A 27202-nucleotide genomic window follows, 5' to 3' on the forward strand; every position below is an offset into this window, starting at 1 on the left:
GAAGTAGAAACCATATGTTTATATGGTTATTTTTATATTGTCATGCTTGGGTCACAGATTTGCACAGAAACACAGGAGGTTGTAGAGAGACAGGAACGTTATTCAAACACTGCAAACAAACATTTGTCTCTTTTTCAAAAGTTTAAACTGTGCTCCATGACCAGACAGAGATGACAGTTCCGTCTCACAATTAAAAGAATGCAAACATATCTTCCTCTTCAAAGGAGTGCACGTCAGGAGCAGATGTCAGAGAGATAGAGAAAAGCAAACAAATCAATAGGGCTGTTTGGCTTTTAAGTATGCGAAGCACCACGGCACAAAGCTGTTGAAGGCGGCAGCTCACACCCCCTCCGTCAGGAACAAAGAGAGAGAGAGAGAGAGAGAGAGACAGACAGAGAAAAACAAACTATCAAAAATCAATACGTGCCCTTTGAGCTTTTAAATATGCGAAGCACCGTGCAGCATGTCGTTTCAGGAAGCAGCTGCACAAAAGATAGCAACGTGAAGATAATCTTTCAGCATTTTTAGACAAGCGTCCGTATCGTCTAGGTGTGTGAACAGCCCCCCTGCTCAATCCCCCTACGTCAGGATCAGAGAAAGTCAGCACAAGAGAGAGAGAAAAGTAAGCTGGGTAGCTTCTCAGCCATCTGCCAATAGCGTCCCTTGTTTGAAATCAACTGGGCAAACCAACTGAGGAAGCATGTACCAGAAATTAAAAGACCCATTGTCCGCAGAAATCCGCGAACCAGCAAAAAATCTGCGATATATATTTAAATATGCTTACATATAAAATCCGCGATGGAGTGAAGCCGCGAAAGGCGAAGCGCGATATAGCAAGGGATCACTGTACTGCACAATATTGCAGGAGAACTTGCAGTCTGCTATGTTCCTCCGGCTCAGGGGAAAATTCATCTTTCAGCCTGGCAGTGACCCTAAGCATAAGGCCAAAGCCATATTTTAATGCCTCAGAACAGAAAAGTGAATGCCATTCCAGCAACCTAGAGGATCTCTATAAATTCTGCTGAGAAGAATGGGGAAGAATCACTCCTGAACAATGTGCAAAAATGGTACATACCCTCAAAAAATTAAGGCTGTTATTGTAGCAAAAGGGTTCTCAACAAAGTACTAATGTGTAGGGCTTTTGAATAGTTATCCAAACACTTTTGAATTTTTCTACTTCAGTTAAGTATCTGCAAAAATGTTTTACTTTGACTTTGGAAATCTATTGTCACAGCATAAGAATTCACATTAAAATACTGAATTATTAAAGATGTGTGCATATCATTTGCTATGCAGAAAATTGTGATGACTTTCAATGGGACTGAATATTTTTGCATACCACTGTAAATGTTAGATCTAATGAGTCTTACATACAAACCTGGGGTCATAGTGCCCTAGGATATTAGTCATATAACTAAATTAATATTTAGTAAGACTTGAACAGCAATGGCTTGAGGAAATGTCTAAAGATCATGGTTGTCTAGCAAGTGTGTATGATAGTAGGAATACATACATTTTTTCTGTGGTGCTGGTGTTCACAGCTTTGTAAGTTAACAGAATTTTACTGGCAATTTACTATGAATCAAATGCCAGTGTTAAGCTAGGACTTGATTAGTTTAATTTTGAACTTGTCGTGTGTTAATGCTTTGAGGAAGAACTATTGAATGCATAACTATGGTAGTCAAGACATAAGATTGTGAAGCAATTGCAAATATATCTGAGAAGCAGGGGTAGTGAACTTTATTGGTGCTATGAAAGAGTAATGAAAAAAGGTTGACTTGTAGATAGCAATATGTATATTCCTTAAAAGTAACCATATGAATAACAGAATAATTGTGCATAATCAAATACAGTAAAACCTTAATTATCCATCAGTCGATTAACTGTGAGTCTCTGTTAACCATCAGGGTCAAAAAAAAAAAGTGCACGCCAGCGCCTACTGATTACTGTACTACAGTAATCCCTCGCTATATCGCGCTTCGCCTTTCGCGGCTTCACTCTATCGCGGATTTTATATGTAAGCATATTTAAATATATATCGCGGATTTTTTGCTGGTTCGCGGATTTCTGCGGACAATGGGTGTTTTAATTTCTGGTACATGCTTCCTCAGTTGGTTTGCCCAGTTGATTTCATGCAAGGGACACTATTGGCAGATGGCTGAGAAGCTACCCAACTTACTTTTCTCTCTCTCTCTCTCTCTCTCTCTCTCTCTCTCTCTCTCTTTCGCTGACTTTCTCTGATTGTGACGTAGGGGGATTGAGCAGGGGGGCTGTTCACACACCTAGACGATAGGGGCACTAGTCTAAAAATGCTGAAAGATTATCTTCACGTTGCTACCTTCTGTGCAGCTGCTTCGTGAAGCGACATGCTGCACGGTGCTTCGCATACTTAAAAGCTCGAAGGGCACGTATTGATTTTTGATTGTTCGTTTTTCTCTGTCTCTCTCTCTCTTTCTCTGCTCCTGACGGAGGGGGTGTGAGCTGCCGCCTTCAACAGCTTTGTGCCACGGTGCTTCGCATACTTAAAAGCCAAACAGCCCTATTGATTTGTTTGCTTTCCTCTCTCTTTCTGACAATCTCTGCTCCTGACGCGCTTTGAAGAGGAAGATATGTTTGCATTCTTTTAATTGTGAGACGGAACTGTCATCTCTGTCTTGTCATGGAGCACAATTTAAACTTTTGAAAAAGAGACAAATGTTTGTTTGCAGTGTTTGAATAACGTTCCTGTCTCTCTACAACCTCCTGTGTTTCTGTGCAAATCTGTGACCCAAGCATGACAATATAAAAATAACCATATAAACATATGGTTTCTACTTCGTGGATTTTCACCTTTCGTGGGGGGGTCTGGAACGCAACCCCCGCGATGGAGGAGGGATTACTGTACTACTACTGCTGTGTGTTAAACTGTGAGCTGTGCACATTGGAACAACTCTCCCTTGTATTAGTGTGTAGTGTTCTTCCCCTGCACCACGTCTCTGGCTGCTTTGTGAAATCAGTGTCAGTTACGTACCTTCAGTTTTAATAGAGTTTCGCAGCTTTTCTCTTTTGTAATAATGAATCTTCTGTACATTGTTATGGCTGATAAACATAAATGTGCAATGTTGGACTTGTCACAAAAACTGAAATTATTAAACTCCAGTACATCTGAGTTGTGTTTTCTTATTATGCTGGTCATTACAATATTATACGAATGAATTAATTTTGTTAATGCTATATTTTGTTTTGTAAATAAATGACTGTTCGCTAATCTACAGTATATTACTTTTATAGTAGCTGTTTTGTTATTCGTTTTTTCTCTTAACCGGTACGGATAATCAAAGTTTTACTGTATTTTACAAGAAGGTGCTAACCAGCTTTCGTACGTGATGCTGGATATCCCCAAAGAAACATTTTTTGTTAGGATTTGTTATGGATTTTTCTATTCTTCCAAAAGTTGGAACCTTTGAGGAAGGCAGATGGTGAGTTTGTCAAAAGCTGAAAATTAGAAAAGATTAGACTTGTTATATGTCAGCTATATTTGTCAAAGAATTATTAGGTTCTAGCAAAGTACTGTCATTCCCTTTCGTGATCTGACGCAAAGTTTGATTTGGTAGTGATTTGATTTCTTATTTATCTACTGCTCTTAAAAATATTCTTGAAATTTAGTAGTTATATGAAGAATTTAGTCCTATCATTGCAATTTAGATGCTTCAGTGCTTTACTTTCTTTTGGCTTTATTGTATTGCAGTGACATGCATTAGATCTCTCCTTATCTATCTTCCCTGGAAAGCATGAGCTCTTTGATTTCACAAGTTATATGCCATGCTGTTGCTAAATTCCTGATTTATTTTAAACATCAAAAGATGTAATCTTTGTTTTGCCTAACAAAGTTTTCTTCTTCTTGCATTCAGAGACCATTTCAGACTTAAATTTTAAATTACGTTTTCAGGATAACTCCTTACTGAACTTATTATGCTATAAGATTGTGTGACCTCTTAAAACTCCATCCACCTCATCTGTTAAATTTCAGATCAAGATCCCTCTTATTTGTTGCAGTGTTCATTTCTGATTTATCGAGGTAACATTCTTCTACTGTCCTGTTGACTTTATTGCCTATATCTAGCATCATGTTAGTATGTTTGTTAGACAGATGGGAAAATAAAATACTGTCTCTCTAAGAGGAAATTGATCTTTTACAGATGCTCAAAAAATATAACAAATAACAACCACCTTCCTTTGAAAAGACAAGAATTACAAAAAAATAAGAACAAACCTTTGACTTGGCTAATGATAAGAGAGCACTCAAAAGTGAGGCATTATAATGGTAGAGTTTCTTAACACAATTCTGTTGAATAATTCCTTGTCTAAAAGTAATTAATAATAGTGTATCAGGGAGAGTATGTGCAACATTATTCATAATGACTATTAGTTTAATCTTCAGTTTCTCACTCACTCCTTCCTTCAAATTGAGAGTGTGTCCCATAACTGAGTCTGCCACTTAATTAGCTTGTTGATTCAGTGGGCCTCTCCTAAAGTGATGTTACTGGCCCAGCACACCACAGAGTAGAAAATCAAGATGTCACTTCCCACAGAAAAAAGATCAACCCTTCCTTTTCATGTATAGTTCTTCTGTGTTACTAAACCAATCTAATTTGACATAAATGTAGACCGCCCCCCCTTCCATGTCCCTATAGCAGTGTACAACATCCACTTCCTGAATAGTAACTGGGCATAGAGGCTAACTGGTGTGGTGAGAGTCTAAAAGCAGTTCTCTTGTTTTACTGATGCTGAGTTGCAGACAGTCCTCTTTGCACCTAGAACCAAAGTTCAACTAACTCCTATACACATTGACATTAGTTTTTGACATTTTGATTCTAGATGAAGAAAAATACTCTCAATTATTTTATTTACTTAATCGCTTTCATAAACAATTATTGAAAATTTGTATTTTGACTACCTTTTTCTGGTCAATAGTTAGTTTAGAATCAGGTCATGATCTATCTTGTAGCAAGGAACTTCAGGGAAGCAGCCCTTTACGAGATGCATCCCATCATTCCTTTAAAACACCACCTAGTTTTTTTTTTACCTGATCTTTTTCATTATATATAACATTACTGTACATGTGCTTATTAACAGGTTTTCATAACACATATAACATGGGATGAATCAGTTCTGTTTGGCCTGATGTTCTTGTTGCAATTTGGTGTAGCTGTTTAACTGATTTATTGTATTTTTAATAAAATACACCTGCTATGCAGAAAATTCAAGTATAAAGATATGTGTTTGCTCATATAGCAAAAACTACAAATAGAAATATAATAATGGACTAGCTAAATAAGTTGTGCTTCTGCTTGCATTTCCTCTAAGTTTAGAAAAGCTAATTTTGTTCTCCAAAGTGCTTAGGCATATGCAGTCATTGTTAAGTGGAGCATGATAATGGCTGTCTAGCTGTAAGGAGACACTGTTGGGCTGAGACGCAGAAAGTCTGGTACTGCATTATTCATTGAATCTAGCATGTAATTGAAGTTAGGAAACGAGGCAGTTGCCATTGTATTGGAAGGTGCAACTCTGCCTAAAACAGAGCAGGTTTTTTGCATGCTGTTATCAGTGTTGATTTCTTTTTAAATACCAGCCTTGCCATGCAGCTTCTTCTAGTTCTGAATTCTTTAGTTAATAGTGCTTTATTTTTTTCTAAATGAGCTTGAAGAATTTACCCAGCATTTTTATTTATTTACCATGGAAAAAAAGCATCCAGTTTACATGGTAACTAGAATAGAGAAAAGGTGACTTGTGAATAAAAAAAAATCCAAAATTAAAACAAAGTAAATACTGTATGTATTCTTCAAGAACAGGGTTACACATTCATTTTTGTTCTATGTTCAAAGCCTAAGTTCTCAGGTATGCATTGTAAAATATTTATGTATTTATGGCATATCTAATCAATCATCATGAATCTTTTCCTCCTGGATGGCAGATGCCAGATGATTGTGCAGTGTGTAGTTACAGTATTTGCCTCCCTTCTGTTTTATTTAAAAAAAAACTTGTCCAGGGACACAGCATGACAGAAAGGGTATTAACTGAACACCATTAGTCCTGGTGGATGGAAATCTTTTTTAGTCGACTCCTTTGTTGTAAATGGCAAAGGTCAAGCTAAAGTCATGCATTTGGTTGAAGGACCTCCTTCACATATCACTTGTTGTTTAGCTATGTGTGATTCAAAACTGTTGTTTGGGTTGCACCATTATCTTTCTTATCTACATAGACAATGTCTGTGGTTATGACCTTGGGAGAAATGGAACTTATTATTCACAATAACTCCACAATAGTCCAGGCTATTCAAGGTAGGATCAAAGGTAAATATTATAACAGATGTCATGAATAGAGTTCTATCTATGTAATTGTTTGTGGTCTACAGTCTGAAGCTTTATTAGCCTGTGATCCAAGGATACCACCATATCTCTGAAGACCACCTAGGGCTTACAATGACCACTGATTTGCTCTCTGTTCTTTGGGTATTCCATATTATTGGCAAACAAATCACTGAAGTAACTGTGTAGCATGCTGAAGTATGCTGAAGTGTCCTTTATCTGACCTTTTCTTGTTACTACATTTTTGAGGCAAACCAGTGCCTAGTTCTGTAGAAGGGGTTTAGAGTAATGAATTTAGGTTTATTGTGTGCATATAGTCATATTAATAGGTTCATGTAAATTGATCAAAAAGTATGTAGAAATTCAGGCAGTGCAGCTTTTGATAACTAAAAGGTAAGTCATTGCAATTTTTTAAAGGTCTGAATTCAAAAGCATTACAGCTCCATTTCTTTCCACTAGGTGGTAGAGCAAGAACAGAATCTGTAATAATGAATCTGAAGAAATCCAATATAAAATCTGCTAGGTTACCATTTTACCATACTGTATAATCTTCTTTACCGGCATTTTGTACTTTTGTTAAAACTGAACAATTCTTAATTTAGAAAATGCAACTCATCGAGAATCTTAATTTATTGTACTAATCCTGTCAAAATTATTTAAATTTAAGATTTTTTTGGATTGGAATTCCAGCCAATAGTCTTTTATTGAACTTGTTACTCAGTTAGCTAATCTATACCTTTTAGCTCTTCCACATTGTCATAAATTAGTGATTTTTATGATCAGCTATAAATTTTTGTGGGCAGGGACTGATGAGGACCAGTACTGATAAAGCATAATAGTAATGTTTGTCACCTCTGCTGGTAAAGATCTCAGAAGCTAGGCAGTGCATAAGGATTTCAAAGAATGGAAACTATTGTGTGTTTCAAATGCTTTTCCGGATCTTATCTGTAATTTTATTGAGAAACTGGATTTGTTTTATTACAGACTTATGTTGAGTTATTCATGCCATTTTGGTAGAAATAAAGTAGAGTATGCTACCAATTTAAACCTCAGTTAACTAATATTCAGTGCAGTCAGTATTGTTGATTTGAGTAACCAATTAGATTAGATGTTATTAAACATTTTTTTAAATGTTTTCTAATACAGTAAAACCTTGGATTGCAAGTAACATGATCTGCGAGTGTTTTGCAAGATGAGCTAAAATTTTTAATTTTAACTTGATAAACGAGCGCAGTCTTGCAATACGAGTAGTACGTATACACTTTGTCCGCCGAGCGTCGTGTGGGGATTGTGGGTAATCGTCTCCCATGATCGTTCTCGGTCGGCGTGCCTCACTCATATAGTCAACATCCGTATGAGCATATACTGTTTACTATAGCATGGTGACCACATGTGTGTGCTGTAACGTGCGAGTCCCTGTTATGCACCCCAAAACACAAGGCTGAGTCTCAGTACTTTAGCAAAACCAGCTTTATTCAGTGTGAAACAGGAACAGCACTGATATTTATTGTAGCGGGATCTACCACTCTGCTATACAGAGACACAGCGATTAGGCAGGGTTGTGACCAGGTTGATGGCTAAGTAATACTGTGCTCTTGCATTTATAATGTTCCTTGCATCACCCATAAATGGCAGGCGCTTATAGCTTGACTGCGATCTTTTCTGATTCACTTTTATGGCAAGTGCTACAGTGCTGGGAGCCTGCGGTTGCTTCGGAACGCTTATAGTGTGTAAAGCATTTTTTTAAAATTTTGTGTCCAAGTGTAGCAACTGCCATTGGATAGGTTTCCTTGTTAAAGTCGCAAAAAAAGAAAAAGATTCCAGTGAGGCAACAGATAGCAGAAATTTCGTTAGTTTGAGTGAAAATCGTCCTACACAATAACTCCTCCTCCTCCTGTCTCTCATTTCCCTCACACCAGCCTCGATTCTTTTCAAAGGTAAAGTGCAGGTTAATTTGTTTTATGTACAGTATTTTTACTTTATATTTTGTATTAATCATTTTTATATAAATATTTGTGGGGTGTGAAACAAATTATCTGAGTTTCCATTCTTATGGGGAAATTTGCTTTGAAATATGAGTGCTTTGGATTACAAGCACGTTTCCAGAACAAATTATGCTCGCAAACTGAGGTTCCACTGTATGTTATAGCAATATCTTTAGCCTTAGTAGATGGCTTTGAAAGTCCTTGAATAATAGGGATTTCTGACTTTTGCATTTTAGTGTATTGATTTTAAGATTTTACCTGTATAGCTGGTGTATACACTGAACCCCACTGGTCCAGTACTTGGTTTCAACAATTAATTGATTCATTTTTGGCATTGATCATGCTTTTTATGTGGTAATAGCTTACTTTGTCACTTGCTTTGCAGGAATAGAAAAAGTAGTTAGCATTTCACAGTTAAAAATAGAGCATTTTATAAAAGTTGGCATCCCCTATTTTATTTACAGGTACACCTGACGTTGTCTCATACAACAGCTAAAATGCATTCAATCAAATACCCTTAACAAGTAATAAAAATAATGGCACTGCAATAAGTCTGATCCAGTCTATAAATGTGCTGTATATCTGAAAAACCCTGCACTTCATTTTTGAGTTCCTAAAGGATACTGTACAGTATATGCATTATAAACCAACAACAACCCATATAAAAGTAATTTGCCTTATACATGTGCATATGTGTTTGGGAGCTTATGTTTTTGGTAATTTTTATAGCTCTCAATTATACGTTTAAAGCAGTAGAGTTGTAGAAAACACAAATTACCTCAACAATTGGCACAACCTCATTGTTTTCTAATACAACCCTTAATGATGTTCAAAGTTAATAATAATAAGTTGAATATTACATGCAAATATTACATTTTTCAGTTTTAGAAATATTTGACTCTCTCCATTTACATATTTTGTTTGATTTATAGAACCCATTACTGTTCCATTGTGTGAGGTATTTTTCCTGTTTCTCTGTTCTGATTTTAATTGTCCTTCCATCTCCTGACCTTATTGATTCCAGTTTAACCTTCTTACTCAGCTCTGTCCAACTCTCATTTATCAGCTAAATTCTGTGATCACTCGTTTCTCATAAGACAAAGCTGCCTAGGTGCTGTCTCTGCCTGCTTGCTCAGGTAATCCTTCAGCTTCCTGTAAACTGGACTTGTAAACTTGAGGACGTCCACTTTACTCTAAAATGAGTTCCTTGGGAAACTCCTGCAACTGGCTCCAACTGGGAAGTTTCATGTTCTCCATTCCCTCTGCTTGCACACAAGAATGAAGGATTCATATTTCCTGACCTTATACTCATGTCCTTCCTCAGTCCAGACCTCCCAGATCACCATCCATTCCAGGTGGACCACCTGCTTTGTGGTGTTTAGTTTGTGCTTGTGACTTCCCTGGGAAATATAAGCTGTTTTCTCAGGTACACAGTCATCTGCCTGTAAACTGCTGTGGTAGGTAACCCCTGTAATACTTGCCTCTTTGCCTGCTATCTCTCCCAGCCTGTGGAGCCTGGTGAGATTTTGCCAGTACCTTGCTGTTCTTTCCCTTCCTCTCATTCTATAATTCTTCAGCCAATTGTGGCAGTACTTGGTCATGCCATCTGAACTTCCCATCCAACAGGCACACTTGGTAGGATGGGAGATTGTGTTCCAAGCTGGTGGGTTTTCCACACCATGTGCAAACTGGATTTTCTGTCAGTTTCCACCAGTGCAGGTTTATTGGTATGGGTTAAAACTTCATAGACATAGTAAAGTAAAGCTTTAACCCTATGCTTCTCCATGTTACACAGGTCTTTCCAGCCCAGAGATCTCCCTCCCAGTCCCAGCGTCTCCAGCTTGACAAATGTTCTATTGGTGCTGCCTTTGAATGCCTGTGCTCCTTCTTTGCGTCCCGGATCTCCCTTTCACTATTGTCCGGTGCTCCTTTGCTTTAACATCCTTCCAGCTCGACCTAGTGATGCAGCCCTGCCTCAACCTTCTCGGGTTCATAGTCCCCATGAAGTCAACATGCTGGAACCTCTCTTCTGCCTCCCTTGGAGCATTGCTAGCTGTCCACTTTCATCCAGTCTGGATACTGACTCCTACTTGGCAGATCCTTTAATCTTCATTGTCTTGTTGCATCATAGTGTTCTGGACCTTTGTCACTTTACTCTTCTCACAACCAATGTTATTGGCAGCTGCATCTTGCTATAAGAGCTGTACAGCTCATTGGTACAGATAGGGACTGACTGCCATCTCTACTGGCAGCTGTTATTCTTTCCAGTGGTGTTACAGTGGACAGGTGTACTTCATAAACTAGAGTAGTCTTGGGAGAATTCCACACTGTTAGCCCTATACCTTATACTCCCCAAACACCCACTCTTCTCCAGGGCTTCAGCCTTCTATCTACTTGTGCAATCATCTCCTTCACACTCTCTCTCTCATTCAGGCCCACTCTGTACCACTTTCCAAGGCTTTTCACAGGGCTCTCGCTGATGGTGGGAGCAGTGTCTTCATCGATCTTAAAATTAAGCTTATCCTGGACACAACCCTCCTCAGCAATAGGTTTCTGATTTTTGGATGGCTTGAACTTCACCCTGGCTGCTTTGGTGAGATCTGTTAGGTCTTCTAAAATCCATCTGCCCTCTGGTACTGACTTTGCTTTTACTGTGAGATCATCCATGAATGGCATGATCAGAGCCTTCTGTATTCTATTTGTAAGCACCACACCCTGTTTTTGGTATATCCACTAACTTGATTAGGAGATTTTTGTGCTGCTGAGATCAAAATCACAGAGATGGTACACCCAGTGATGATGCCAATATCCAGCCACTGTCAATCAGTAGTAAAGTGGGTATAAGTGAAGTATACTCTAAAACAGTTGAGGTAGCCTTGAAGGAGCCACTGGAATTTCTTAGGAATGTGGTAGGCCTTTGTCAAATCAAGTCACAAAATTTCTCCAATTCCTCTTTGCATCCTCCATGATTTTTGTGACAACACTGGTATACAGGCACTCCTTGGATGCCTCCTTTCTCTAACAAAGTAGTGTCTAAATAGTTGTTACTCAACAAGAAGTTGGTGAGTCTTTTAGCTAAATTTCCAAAGAAGATCATCCTTTCCACATTCAGAAGTGAGATGGCTCAAAATCACTTTAATCTAGTAGAGTTTTGTTTTGAGAATGAAGCAGACCTCTGCAATGAGCCAGCTCTCGGGAAGAAAGTTCTTCCTCCATAACAAATAAACTCTGTGGGCACCTTCTCAGCCTCTGTTAGAATTGTAGAGTTTGTATAGGATCCCTTTAAACCCCAGTACAGATCTTTTCCTTGCCTTTGTAACAAAGTCACTGATCACCAGATATCTTGGTGGTTGGTTTGTGAGGGCTGCACAGTCTGTGTTTTTTACCCCAAGTTCTTTCTCCCTTTTTGGGTTGCTGTGGATACTGTGATGGTATCCCTCCATCTCCTCCTTTGTTGATCTTTTATAATTGAAGAGCTTAGCCAGGTATTTTAAATGGTTTAAGTGGTGAATTTCACCCTCTTCTTCACTGAACATCTTCATATAATAATAATAATAATTTACTTATTGATTGAAATATCCTTTAAATACTTAAATACATATATACTGTATATATAGTTCAAATTCTTCTAGGTACTGAGTCTCTATTTGTAATGTACTTAGTTGTGAGTGCTCTGAATTGTATCCTGACTCCTGAAAATAATATATTTCTAGTCAAATAATTCATTTTTATTTATACATTTTAATTTTATTTGTTTAAAACCTGCAAAAACCCTTGTATTGCTTAGATATTTATTGATGAAATTTGAGTGAGATCATTATAAATGTGTATTCCTCTCCAGATTACCTTTATCTGAAGAGTGTTGCACTCAGGCACACACACTATCTGTACTTGTGTGTAAAATGAGAATATGGAAATTAGTGTTGTCAGACTCTTCCAATTTCAATCTTTCAGGCAAAGTGTGAGTATTCATTATTGCACAGATTATACTGTTTGGCCTCTGAAGGCTATATGCAAGCTATAAATAGAACTGATAGGTATGTGCTGTGTAACTGTATCACAAAACATATTAAATCATTTAAGGCCTTTTGTGATCTTCCTACTTTAGGGGGCTTTGTTTAGTTTCTGATGTTGATGTGTATGCTGGAATAGGCTCCAGCTTCCCTGTGATATCAAACTGGACAATCAGGTTTGGAAATGAATGAATGCATTCTTGTAGAAATAATTCTCTTAACACATTCTCATGTATTATATGTCAACACGGTCAAAAAACTGTAAAAGTTAAGTTTAAATTTCAGACTGGTTGAATAGTACTTTTTTCTTTTTTTTTTAACACATTTTATTTTTCCAACAAATCCAAGTGTTATTTTTTAAGGGTCAGTGTTTTGTAGACTAATTTATTAAACTTGATTACATTAATTCTAGGCAAATATCCATATCCAGGTTAAATATAAAACAAAACTTTTTTTTTTTAAACAAAAATGATTTCTGAATAACAGGTAAGACGGAGCTTTTGCCCTAAAGTTTATATCCTAATTTTAATTTATAAACTTGATTTTTTGAGCATTAGCTTTTCAGGGTATGCAGAATACACTTCTTCAAATCATTAATAACAAATAGAATAGCAAACTGTCAGAGCACAGCCCATAATTTTTCTACATTGACCATTAACAGATTTGTCTGTCTACCAGAAACTCTTTCACCCAGTCACCAGCTGCTTAAATTATCCATGCATTGCTAATTAGAAGGAATTATAAAATGTTTTGCATGATGCTAGTGAAAAGCCCCATCTCTGCTAAAGAAGCTATCCTAATTCAGACAGTCAGATTAATTTTAAGGCAATTACTATGTAATTTCAAAAGATGTATTTCAAGCTACAAAAGCTGTAGTATGAAGCAAAGCCCCATATTTTTTATTGATATGCATAAAATAAATCCTAGAAGAAAAAAAATAATAATAATAATTAATGTGTCCCTTTATCATCCCAAAGGTATGTGTTAGGGTGATTGGCAACACAAAATTGTATCTGTTTGAGTTAATTGAGGGAGTGTTTTAGAGTGGGAGTTATATTAAGTATGCTTTGCAGTGGATTGGCACCCAGTCCAAGGTTAGTTCTTGCTGTGCAAACAGTGCTTCTGGCTTGGATTCAGATCCCAGTGAAGCTAAATTAAGCTAATATTAACTGTATTTTTAACAAGATAAACAAACAATACATGTTTTTACTTTGATGATGCTTTGTTTAATGTGCCATTTTATTATGTTTATCTGGAGGTTGTTAGCAATAAACCTTTTCTATTACATAAGACCCTCATAAGAAGTAATTTTACAGTGGAAACTGGTTACTAGCAGTCTTTTTTTTTAAATTACGTTCCTTTTAATTTTGTCTAGCTCTAACAAAATAAATATGTCAGGATGCCAGTAGAAGGTGGAAATTGGAAAGGTCTTCCTCATATAATACCAATCATGACCATTTAACTGGATGCAGTCTTATGCAGATCTCAGCTGTACTATCCTTCTAAACTGGTGACTGGCAGGGATGGAGTTATTGAGTTTTGTCCTTTTAAATTAACCAAGTTATTATCAAGGTTGTGTTTTGTTAGGAAGGCGTAGGTACATGTGATATTACGTTTTGGATTCAAGAGGTGGTGGCTTACATTGCTTTACCACAGATAGATAATGGATCACTGGAAGAAACTGTACGGTAATGCTAAGGTGATGTCCTGCTATATATTTTATGTTTAACAGTTGAGTGAATTATATTAATTACCTAGAGGATATCATAGTGAGTGAAATGGATTAAATGATTACTATTAAATTGCCATTTATACTGGAAGAATGAAATCACTACCTTTACTTAGCTCTGTTACTGAAATTTGTCGCCACTGTAACAGTGAATGACATGATGAGGCATTGATCTTTACTTTCAAGGCAAGTGCCAGCATAACTTGATTAACTTAAACGTGATTAGCAAATTCCAAGTAATTGTATATACATAAATAACACATAATGCCAGTACAGTGAAAGCAAGGAAGACGGTTATTAAAACAATCGAAAATAAATGATAGAACTAAATGAGTTTCACATGCAGAATTTATACACAGTTCTAGAGAGTCACAATGCTTAGTTAAAACAAATATATATATACTAGCCAACCCGCGGCGTAGCATACGCCGCATAATTATGTATTGATGGGTGAACACTTCCTGAAAGACACAGTTGTCCAAATGGGGTTGGTTTTGAGGATACGACTGTAGGTGAATGAAAAGATGTAACTCTGGAGAGGGCAACATACAATACAGCATTTTACATGCTTCATACATCGATTCACATCGAAGTACAGACACTGCTAAGACCATGGAATACCCCTCGCAAACTGTTTTACAAGCTGCATACAGCGATTCACATCCACGACAAATATGATTCTTCTTAGATGGTGCTGTCGCGTCCACCTTCGCTCTCGAAGCATACACACTGCCTGGTCATGTGCCCGCTCGCAAAAGCAACTAACAGAGACCCGCCCACCAACTGTAACTATATACATCGGACTTCTAATACAACTTGGAGTAATGCCACGTGCAAAAGTTCGCTGATGACACTGCTATCGTGGGCTGCATCAGGAGTGGGCCGGAGGAGGAGTATAGGGACCTAATCAAGGACTTTGTTAAATGGTGCGACTCAAACCACCTATACCTGAACACCAGCAAAACCAAGGAACTGGTGATGGATTTTAGGAGGCCCAGACCCCTCATGGACCCCGTGATCATCAGAGATGACTGTGTGCAGATGGTGCAGACCTATAAATATCTGGGAGTGCAGCTGGATGATAAATTAGACTGGACCGCCAATACTGATGCTCTGTGCAAGAAAGGACAGAGCCGGTTATACTTCCTTAGAAGGCTGGCGTCCTTCAACATCTGCAATAAGATGCTGCAGATGTTCTATCAGATGGTTGTGGCGAGTGCCCTCTTCTACGCGGTGGTGTGCTGGGGAGGCAGCATTAAGAAGAAAGACGCCTCACGCCTGGACAAACTGGTGAGGAAGGCAGGCTCTGTTGTTGGCATGGAGCTGGACAGTTTAACATCTGTGGCAGAGTGACGGGCGCTGAGCAGGCTCCTGTCAATTATGGAGAATCCACTGCATCCACTGAACAGGATCATCTCCAGACAGCAGAGCAGCTTCAGCGACAGACTGCTGTTCATGACAGATTGAGGAGATTGTTCCTCCCCCAAACTATGAGACTCTTCAATTCCCCCCCCTGGGGGTAAACGTTAACATTTAACATTATACAAAGTTATTGTCTGTTTTTTTTACCTGCATTATTATCAATCTTTAATTTAATATTGTTTATTGTATCACATTCTCCAGCAGCAGCATACTGAATTTCCCCTTGGGATTAATAAAGTATCTATCTATCTGTCTCTGTGTGTGTGTGTGCCTCTGTCTCTCTCTGGCTCTGCCTGTGTGTGTGCGCGGCTCTCTCTCTCACTGCCTGCATGTGTGCCTCTGTCTCTCTCTGGCTCTGCCCATGTGTGCGCGCGGCTCTCTCTCACTGCCTGCCTGTGTGCCTCTGTCTCTCTTTGGCTCTGCCCGTGTGTGTGCGCGGCTCTCTCTCACTGCCTGCCTGTGTGCCTCTGTCTCTCTCTGGCTCTGCACGTGTGTGTGCGCGGCTCTCTCTCGGGCTGCCTGTGTGCCTCTGTCTCTCTGCGTCTGTCTCTCTCTAGCTCTGCCTGTGTGTGTGCGCGGCTCTCTCTCGCACTGCCTGCCTGCCTGTGTGCCTCTGTCTCTCTCTGGCTCTGCCCGTGTGTGCGCGCGGCTCTGTCTCTCACTGCCTGCCTGTGTGCCTCTGTCTCTCTCTGGCTCTGCCTGTGTGTGTGCACGGCTCTCTCTCTCACTGCCTGCCTGTGTGCCTCTGTCTCTCTCTGGCTCTGCCCGTGTGTGCGCGCGGCTCTGTCTCTCACTGCCTGCCTGTGTGCCTCTGTCTCTCTCTGGCTCTGCCCGTGTGTGCGCGCGGCTCTGTCTCTCACTGCCTGCCTGTGTGCCTCTGTCTCTCTCTGGCTCTGCCTGTGTGTGTGCGCGGCTCTCTTTCTCACTGCCTGCCTGTGTGCCTCTGTCTCTCTCTGGCTCTGCCCGTGTGTGTGCGCAGCTCTCTCTCTCGGGCTGCCTGTGTGCCTCTGTCTCTCTCTGGCGCTGCCTGTGTGTGTGTGCCTGTGTCTCTCTCTCGCGCTGCCTGTGTGAACCGAGGTTCGACTGAGGTTGACTAATGAAAAGTCAACGTAGCTCAGAGATGCATGTGGCCTCTAGCCCAGACGAACATAAATGACGGCGTTTTTTCCCAGTCGTCGCGTCTGAGTTGGTGGGCGTGGCTCTGCGAGTTGTCGTCGTATCCAATGGTCTTAGAGTTGGTGGGCGTGGCTCCTTCCTGCGTGCGCCATGGGCGGCTTACTTGTTGGCGGCTTAGTGAATCCACGCCCCTTCCGGCGTGCTTTCCATGGGTGGCTACTTGTCTCCCGGCTTAGTGAATTTTATATATATATATATATATATATATATATATATATATATATATATATATATATATAGTTTTACATTTATGTAACTTTTTATACTGATCATAATACTGTACTGTTTTATGGCATGATGATACACATTGCATTTGTGGGAGTGCAGTTGCATAAAAGAATGAGGTCAAGCCTTGTGAGTCAGTAGGGTGTGGAGCTGTGTGATTTTGAAGGAGGAAAGAAGAACGAGAAAGTAGGCAGCAGGAGGACTGTCCAGGCGGATGTTCAGGTCCTTGAGAATTAGAAGTGGGCTTCTGTCATCTGGGAGGGAAGATATCGGTCCGTCCAGCTCATCAAGGAAGTTCCTGAGCAAACCTGGAGGGTGATTAAATAAGAACAATACTTTCTGAACCTATTTTATACATATTTTTAAATATGGAGTACAGATACAGTAGGTTAAGTGACTAGTTCAGTCCTTGAGATAGTGACTGAGCATGTAGTCTTAAGTCCATTGCTACCTTACCATACTGCCTGTGTACAGTGCATTGTCTGCTTTTGTGATTACTTTTGAATTATATTTAACAGCTTATTCTTTTTTTGTGAAGACCACACATTCAACTGCTTCAGTATTTTTTCCCCTCCCTATTCAACACCAAAATGAAATAGATGTATATATCACTCTCTGGTGCTCATTATATTACATTCATCTTATTTTATCATTTAGTTTAGTTTCCCAGAAATGTAATATGTTAACAGTTCAGTTGACTGCAATTTCAGTTTTATTTTTTGACAAAGCATTTCCCGAGTTGAATCAGGTAATCAAAATTTACTGTAATATTTTTACATTCTAAAAAACAATGAAGTGTAACGTGTGTATTTTCTGAAATTGCAAGCAGTCATATGAGAAAACTAACTTTATAACTACCTCCATTTTTCTCTATAGTAGTTTAGTACTCATTCAATTCATTTTTACTATAGATTTTTACATAAATGCACAGGGTATTTAATTTCATGAAATAATTGCAAATTATTAAAAAATTTAATTTATTTTGTTTCTGAATAAAAAGTCCAGTTAGTTACATGAGTAGTTTAATTTGAAGTGGTCTTATTTTTTTTTTTTTTTTTTGTTAGTGTCCGTTAACAACAGGGCAGACACAAGTCAAATCAGAGGAGTGGCAATTTAATTGTTGTTTCTGTTTCTGTGATCATTAGCAAACAACAGGTTAAAAATAACTTTTTAAATGAAGTTAAATAGCCAAATTCTAAAAAAACAGATATCAGTAAATCTTACTCATATTTGTTATATTCTTTAAAAAATAAATCATCCCTGTTGACTGACACAATTAAGGTTGAACGTGACAAATAATTGTATCTATCTATTATATAACAAAATAATGGGTCGAGACGTGATCATCTCGGGGAGACACTTTGAAGTCCCGCGAGACTACTTGCATACTTGCACGTCCAAATTACAGTTTCTTAGAGACACTTTAACGTCCTGTGAGACAAAGGGACAGCTGCTGTACAGGCTTTTAAATGATCTTTGCATAGTGCGATATGCAGAACATGCAGCGCGGTATAATTAAGATTATAGTTCAATTGACATCAAGAAATGGTTGTAATAAAGATCTCCATCCGCATCAGCACTCCATAGACCAGTGATGGCGAACCTTTTAGAGACCAAGTGCCCAAACAGCAACACAAAACCCACTTATTTATCGCAAAGTGCCAATACGGTAATTTAACCTGAATACTGAGGTTTTAGTTTAGAAAAAACAACTCTTACATTAACTTATTTTGTCTTAAAAGAAAAACACAATAACAGCTTTCAATGATATAAGCAACTTTTTATTGAAAGGTAAAAGTTTGCATTTGGCATGCTTTTGAACAATTAATGTGGTTTTTGCTGTTGTATGCATGCTGATAATTTGTCTAACCTTGGCTCATACTTTGTAAGTTTGAGAGCAACACATGCAGCACTCAGGTCATTTGTTAGTCTGTTTCTGGTGTCAGATTTGATCTAATTCAAAGCTGAAAACAGCTGCTCACACACATAAGATGATACTAGCAAAGTAAGGAAAGCAATCCCAAGTGCTTTCATTGACTTAAATTATTTGGCAGAGAATTCCACACTTTAAGGATTTCATTTTCAGAGAATTCCACACTTTAAGGATTTCATTTTCAAAACTAAGTGTGCTGTCCTATGTCATCCCTTCTAGCTTCTCAACTGTTTCACGCAGGTCTCCCCCATTAACCTCCATTCCTGTTCTCTTTTTTTTTTTTCCCCTTTCCATCCGCCTATTATATTATATTATATATTGCATGGACGTGCATCAGGTGTGGCGAATAACAGCTCCCGGCAACAATTACAGATGCAGACGACTCCTCACCTATGCACTTAAGCGAGGACTGCCCACATCACGAAACTCGCAGGAACCGCTCCGGCCACACTACCAGCCCCTCTCTAAGCCGTGAGTGCAGCGATTATCTATTAAAACTGGCCTTTTCAATTTTGAGCTGTGTACCCGCTATACCACATCCCCTCCAACCTAGCTCATCTCCAACCCCACCACGGGAATCGCCTTCACCACAGACTCAACAGGCTGCCGTCCACGCAGCACCCTCCCTCCACATGTGAGCCTCCTGCCTTACCCCAGACAGGAGAAAGAGGAAGCACTCTCATTGGGCTGCTGGTCAGAGGGGTGTGTGATACGAGAAATGTCCTCAGGCGAGCATGGAGAGGGAGAGGGGAGCAGCCCAGCCCCGTGTCCCTCTGGCTTTCTAGTAACAAACTCTGTGCTGGGGCGCCGGCATGCGTGCCCACAGAGAGGGCTCTGAGTGCCCCCTCTGGCACACGTGCCATAGGTTCGCCACCACTGCCATAGTAGCGTGTCATTTTGTTTAATTTAATTTTACTTATTTTTTAATTTTACTATTATGACTTTTATATCTCAGTGTGCCACCATTTTGTGTGGTTTGTTTTCTTACAGATGTTGCCATTTTAGAAGTGTTTGGTTATTGCGTATTTCAAGAAATGTAGTCTTCATGCTGCATTATATATGATATAATAGTGGTCTTCTTATATAAGATCATTTCAATGATTTAAATGTTCCTAATCTATTTGAAAATAAAAGAGAGACTTGCACAGAAACTTTAGTTTTGGAGAATTAATCTCTGCCAACTTCTGTTCTGTCCAATGATCCTCCTGAATCATCCTTAAAAGTATAATACCAAGATCTTTTCCACTGTATTTAAACTTTGTCCTTCGGAGCCTGTATAGAAAGTTCTTAATGGTCGCAACCCATTGATAATGCAATGTCCAAGGAAAATAAGGTTACCTTTAGTTCTGTGAAAAAGTATTTACCCTCTTCCTTATTTCCTCAATTTTTGCTTATTCACAACAATTGTTTCTGAACTCCAAACATACTTGGTATAATACAAAATGCAATCTGAGTCAACACAATACACACATTTTTAAATGATCAATTGATTTATTAAAGGAAAAAAGTTCAACACCTGTATCACCCTTGCGAAAAAGTAATTGCCTCTTAGTTACTCAGTCAACCTTTGAACCAGACATTAATGATATGGGGTTAGACACAATAAGACTTGATTGCTGCTAGCCCTATTGGACCTAAACCTCACTTCAGTATAACCTTTCTAGCAATGTAAAGTTGGTTAAAGGTCTCAACAAGCAGCAAACCACCCTAAAGAAATTCCAGAAGCCTGAGAAAGAAAGTTACTAAAATACATATCAGTTGGGAAATGATTACAAAGTAGTCTGAAGTCTAGCAAACTCCTGTGTGGCTCATCATCTGCAGATGGAGAAAACTTGAAACAGTAGTAAATCTGCCCAGGAATGTCGGGTCTAGCAGAGTTACGCCAAGAGCGTATAGAAAACTCATCTGGGAAGTCGCAGGAGAACCTAGATCAACTACTGAACTGCAGCCCAGTTTATGTTAGTGTTCATGATTCCGCCATTAAAAAATCACTGGACAAAAATGGTATCCATGCGAAAGTTGCAAGGGAAAAAACACTGCTGTTTTGTCTTGGTAGAGTAATATATATATTGCTCTACTTTCCCCTATTGTATTAAGATGTTGCCTCTGTCAGAACGCCTCAAATCCCACAGACTTACCACTGTTTATAAGGTATTATAGTATATAACTTATCCCCACCTTCCCTTCTATATCTATAGGCAATTAGGTGTAGTAAAAAGATGAGCAGGAGTTAAGTTACACATAAAATAATGTATTATTGATAATATAAATAATAACAATATGCAAAGTACATTTGAATATTGGCAACCATACAACCTGATTAAACGGTGATGTGTAGTTTCAGGTGGCACACAGACTTGTTAGTTATTTAAAATGTCTCTAGTTAAAGCATCATTGTTGCTCAGCTTTCTTCAGAACAGGCCGTATGCCTGTTCCAAAATGGCTACCGAGCTGTGGTCTCCATTGTGTTGTCTTCTTCAGTTCATGATGTGATGGTCTTCATTCAGTTTGGTAAGAGAGATATACTTCTTCTTGATCAGAGGTTAGTAAGAGGGAGAGAATGTGGTTGAACAAGCAGATTTATAGATTCTCTGTCCAATCCCTAGAGCCAATAGGACATCATGGTACTTAAAAGCTTCTGATCCAAGCCAATTCCAAACTGCCATACTTCAGACCAATGGGGGAATACAACACCTTAAAACCTGCCACCCCCAAGACCATATGTCTTTATGGCTATCTTGCGGGGGTTGAAAGACTTTAGCCGAGAAACACTCACCAAACTGGTTTAAGGCACATCCTTCCCCATCTCTGTCGTAAAATTCAAAGAGACCCATTCCTAAAGGGGTTAAACATGAATGCTTCTCACTAATGTAACATTGCTTTGTCTAACTTACAAATAAAGAAATATAAAATATTTATCAAGTTATTTGCAAAATCTTACATCACAACAACTGCCAAACAATAAAAACAAAGGCTTGACTACCATTTGCCAGAAACAGCTTGATTACATCTAAACCTTTTGGTGTAATGTTATGTTGACAAATGAGTCAAAAGTGAATTTTTTTTGGAAGACATTGGTCCCATTATATCTGGCATAAAGCAAATAACTTTCTGCAGTAAGAACATCTTGCACACAGTTAAACTTGACGGTAGCATAATGGTGTGGGGATGCTTTGCTTCCTCAGGGCCTGGGCTACTGAGGGAAGCATGAATTCGCTCTGTACCAGAAAGTACTGAAAGAGAATGTCCAGTCACCAGTCCATAATCTGAAGCTCAAGTGGATTTGGGTTATGCAGCAGGACAATGATCTGAAGCACAAGAGAACGTCCACCAGTGAAGGGCTGAAAAACAACAAAAATAAAGTTTTGGAGTGGCCTAGTCCAGGGGTGGGCAGATTCAGTCCTGGAGGGCCGCAGTGGCTGCAGGTTTTTGTTCCAACCCAGTTGCTTAATTAAAAAACAATCCTTGTCAATTATTTAATTTCATGGATTGCTAGTGCTTTAACTCTGCCATGTCAAGTCATTCTCATATCCTAGATTTTTTTTCCTTTCTAAGGATATCATCCAAATGATCTGAAGGCTTATTCTCAGTGCTTCTCTTTTTTCTCTTCACTTTCCTTCCAAGTATTTAATTAAACCAAATAGTGCGTGATAAATACACACAGGTGTAAATGGTAACAAGCTAAATGGAGAAATGCTGGTCTCTTTTGTCATTTGCATGTTATTGCTAATTAGGAGCAATTAAAAACCGAGAATACAGCTGTTTAAGACTAAAATAAGCAATAAGGGTTCAAAATCGTAATGAGCGAGATAACTAAAGTGAAGCAGAAGTGTTACTTGAGCAGTAAGTGCTTCTTATTAAGCAATTGGGTTGGAGCAAAAACCTGCAGCCACTGCGGTCCTCCAGGACTGAATCTGCCCACCCCTGACCTAGTCAAAGTCCTGACTTGAAATGTTGAGATGGGGCCTTTTAAAGGGCAGTTTATTGTCAAAAACTTTCCAGAGTGGCTATATTTAAAGCAATTCTGTAGAGAAGAGTGTGGGAAAAATTCTTACCAGCAATGCTAAATACTGATTTCCTGTTACCAGAAGTGTTTCATTGCAAATGTTGCTACTAAAGGTGGAAATACCAAATATTATGTTTAGGGAGCAATTACAATTTCAGTGTCCGTTATATACCTTAACCTTTAATAGCGTTTCATAGATTTTGTCTTTTGTTATAATTAAACTACTATACAAGTGATGGGTCTGGCTGAAGGGCTTCTGTTCTGTTCTGTGAGGGGTGGACACGCCTCTTAGGACTTGAGAAGTTAGGAGAAAAAGGAAGGTGCGGCAGAAGGAAGTCTTGAGTAGGGAGTCAGGAGTCAATAAGCAGGAGTGTTTGTGGTATAAAAAAAGACAGAATGTGAGTGGCAGGAGATATTGTTATTGTTTTGGAGGTGAGCTCCGTAACCAAGATAGTGGAGTACAAGACAGGGCACCGTTCGTTACAGGACAAAGACTCCAAGTAAAACGTAGAAAACTCCAGAACCTCTGAGTTGTATTTACTTATTACTATATTTTGTTAATATAGTATTTTTTTTTTTGTAAATAAATAGTTTAGTGAATAGTTGTAATCTACTGTCTATCATTTTTAAAGTAGCTGTTCTGTTATCCGTCTTTTCTCTTAATCTGTCAGTCACGGCCTTGGATTCAACTCCTGACAGATAATCAAGGTTTTACTTTAATTAAAGGAACACTTTGAAAACACATCAGATTTCAAAGGGAAAAAAAAATCATGTTGGATATCTGTACTGATATGGTCTGGGTAATGTGTTACAAACAAAAGGATGCCACATTATTTGATGGAAATTAAACTTATAAACCTACAGAGGGCTGACTTCAAAGACACCCTGAAAATCAAAGTGAAAAAGTGATGCGGCAGGCTAGTCACTTTTGCAGAAATTTCATTGCAGCAACTCCAAATCGTACTCAGTAGTTTGTATGGCCCCCACGTGCTTGTATGCATGCCTGACAATGTCATTAGCATGCTCCTAATGAGACAACAGATGGCGTCCTGGGGAATCTCTTCCCTGATCTGGACCAGGGCATCACTGAGTTCCTGGACAGTTTGAGGTGAAACCTGGTGGCGTCGGATGGACTAAAGCATAATGTCCCAGAGGTATTCTATTGGATTGCGGTCTGGCGAGCATGGGGGCCTGTCAATAGTATCAATTCCTTCATCCTCCAGGAACTGCCTGCATACTCTCACCACTTGAGGCCAGGCATTGTCGTGCACCAGGAGAAAACCAGGACCCACTGCACCAGCAATGGGTCTAAGGATTTCATTCCGATACCTAATGGCAGTCAAGGTGCCGTTGTCTAAGCTGTAGAGATATGTGCATCCCTCCATGGATTTGCCTCCCCAGACCATCACTGACCCACCACCAAACCGGTCATGCTGAACGATGCTACAGGCAGCAAAACGTTCTCCACGGCTTCTCCAGACCCTTTCACGTCTGTCACACGTGCTCAGGGTGAACCTTCTCTCATCTGTGAAAAGCACAGGGCGCCAGTGGTGGACCTGCCAATTCTGGTATTCTATGGCAAAAGCCAATTGAGCTCCATGATGCTAGGCAATGAGCACGGGGCCCACTAGAGGATGTCAGGCCCTCATGAAGTTTGTGTCCGATTGTTTTGTCAGAGACATTCACACCAGTGGCCTGCTGAAGGTCATGTTGTAGGGCTCTGGCTGTGCTCATCCTGTTCCTCCTTGCACCCTATTCGTACTTGCCCAAAGGAGCAGATACTGGTCCTGCTAATGGTTTAAGGACCTTCTACGGCCCTGTCCAGCTCTCCTAGAGTAACTGCCTGTCTCCTGGAATCTCCTCCATGCCCTTGAGACTGTGCTGGGAGACGCATTAACCTTCTTCTAGCAATGGCACATATTGATGTGCCATCCTGGAGAAATTGGACTACCTGTGCAACTTCTGTAGGGTCAAGGTATCGCCTCATGCTACCAGTAGTGACACTGACCGTAGCCAAATGCAAAACTAGTGAGAAAACAATCAGAAAAGATGTGAAGGGAAAAAAGTCAGTGGCCTCCACCTGTTAAACCATTCCTGTTTTGGGGCTTGTTTCATTGTTGCCCCTCTAGTGCACCTGTTGTTAATTTCATTAACACCAAAGCAGCTGAAACTGATTAATAACCCTGTCTGCTACTTTACTGATCAGATCAATAGCCCATAAGTTTCATTGACTTGATGCTATACTGTGATTAAAAAGTATTCCTTTAATTTTTTGAGCAGTATATATACACACACATACACTGTTTGTTTTATTCTGATATACTACCAATTATGATTGCTGTTTGTGTACTGTTTACTTTTAATTTTCATGAAAACAGCTTTCCCTGTGGCCTGCAACAGATTTACAAAATACTATTTACCTGATTTATACTGTATAGTAATATTTTATGAATGATGTGGGCTACCAGTTACTCACATTTTTGCCTTTGTCCTTTTTGGTTAATTAAATATTTTCTGCATTTGTTTATTGCAATCTTTTTCATGCTAGGTGGATGTTATCTGTGGAGACCACCTCTTGGAAAGTTATCGGTCACTGAGAGACATTCAGAAAACTCTGGGGGAAAGTTCAATTCAAGTACGTGAGTTATATTTTACTAAGTACCAAACCATTATTTTACAATGTGAGTGTTAAAATATTTGTTTTTGCCTTCAAAGGCATAGAACACATAGACCACTTTATTTCTTATTCCACAACATGGGCTAAAGCTTCTGCAGGTACTGTCCCTTTTTTAAACTGGCATTTATCTTAGCCTTTTTTTTAATCTACCTCACTACAGTTAAGGCACTATTTTTGTTTTCTGTTTTGGATCTTTAAAGACTTCTGGTGTGCTTTGCTCCCTGCTTGCTTCGCTTGTCCACACCCAGACCTGTGCTATGCGCCAACCAGTTCGTGACTCTCCCGCTCGCGTTGTGAAGAGGGGGGCTGAATTGACTCCAAAGAGACAGAATCACTCCTCTGACACCCCCTCTTAAATGGTGATACAATGGAAAACACGTTTTTTTTTTTTTTTTTTTTTTTGTTTTTTTTAACTTCCTCTTTTCTCAGTCAGCTACTGGATTGCTGCTGCTGCCGTGCTGCGTGATCTGCATTTTGCGCAGCGCACTTCTGTCATATCACCTGTGTCCATATATTTGATCTCTTTTCGCTTTTACCTTTTCATCAGTATTGCATTGATTTTTGATTCCGTGTTTGGAATTACATCGTGACAACACAACGTGTAACTGCAAGTGAGTGAATATCGTTTCTTTCTCTCTACAAGAAATGTGGCTGACATAACCACGCAGGACTTTTTCAAATCTCTTTGCATAAGTTCTTGTCTTGCGGGGCTTCCGTCCCTGGACATGGTTACATCGCTTGGCACGAAGACTTGTCTCGCGGGACGTGAAAATGTCTCTGACACAATCACGTCTCGTCTCCTTCCAAGATTTATTTTATAATACAGAGATTATACTGTATATTGTTTGTAGTAGGCATAACTTTATTTTTGTAATTAATATTTAGCAAAACAGATAACCTTACACTAAACTAGGTTTGTAATTTATGAATAGATTATAATTTTTTCCTGTAATATGTGAAATTCTGAATGCTGATCTTTTCCGTATTTCAAGTTGGCAGTCATGCAAATATGAATTTCACTGTGCTTTGTACATGTGATAGTGCTAGTACTCCTACTAATATATTGACGTTTCATTCATAGATCTGATTTTTGAGATGCATTAAAATAAAGGTACATTTATTTTAAGCTAATAAGCTTGTTCTCCTTTATCAGGGAGTACACTTGTGGAATTTTAAATCTGTAATATAGATTTTTGAACACAGTATATATCATTTAGTGTTACACAAAGCATATTGCCTTACCTTTCATCTGTTTTTCACTGCATTGGAGAAGTTTGGGTTTGGCCCGAATATTTGTGCATGGATCAAACTACTGTATACCAATCCAGAAGCTTCAGTTTGTATTAATAACATTTGCTCAGACTACTTTAAGCTAGAACGTGGCACCAGACAAGGATGTCCCTTGTCACCACTGCTGTTTGCAATCGCCATTGAACCACTGGCGGTTCACTGCCGAAATTCTTATTAGATAAAGGGGATTGTCAGAGAAGGACTGGAACAGAAAATTTCTCTATATGCAGATGATATGGTTTTATATATATCAGACCCAGAAAACACTGTCTCTGCAGTTCTAACAGCACTAACAGAATTTCAAAAGATATCTGGTCTTAAAATGAATCTGAATAAAAGTATACTCTATCCAGTGAATTCACAAGCATATAATATCAGATTGGACACCCTTTTACCATA

The 27202-nt window shown here is 39.1% G+C and overlaps 1 protein-coding gene across 2 annotated transcripts in view; it reads left to right on the forward strand.

The window, feature by feature from the left end:
* pcgf6 (polycomb group ring finger 6) overlaps positions 1–27202 on the forward strand; it is a 97192-nt gene that overhangs the window by 38863 nt on the left and 31127 nt on the right. Inside the window, exon 9 of one of the 2 annotated variants that reach the window (XM_051922187.1) lies at positions 25385–25471. The exons of the other annotated variant lie outside the window; for it this stretch is intronic. Within the exon in view, the coding sequence (XP_051778147.1) occupies positions 25385–25471 (87 nt within the window). The remainder of the gene's footprint in view (positions 1–25384; positions 25472–27202) is intronic. 2 annotated transcript variants of the gene reach the window in all.

Source organism: Erpetoichthys calabaricus, chromosome 2, assembly GCF_900747795.2.
Source record: "Erpetoichthys calabaricus chromosome 2, fErpCal1.3, whole genome shotgun sequence".
Taxonomy (NCBI): domain Eukaryota; kingdom Metazoa; phylum Chordata; class Cladistia; order Polypteriformes; family Polypteridae; genus Erpetoichthys; species Erpetoichthys calabaricus.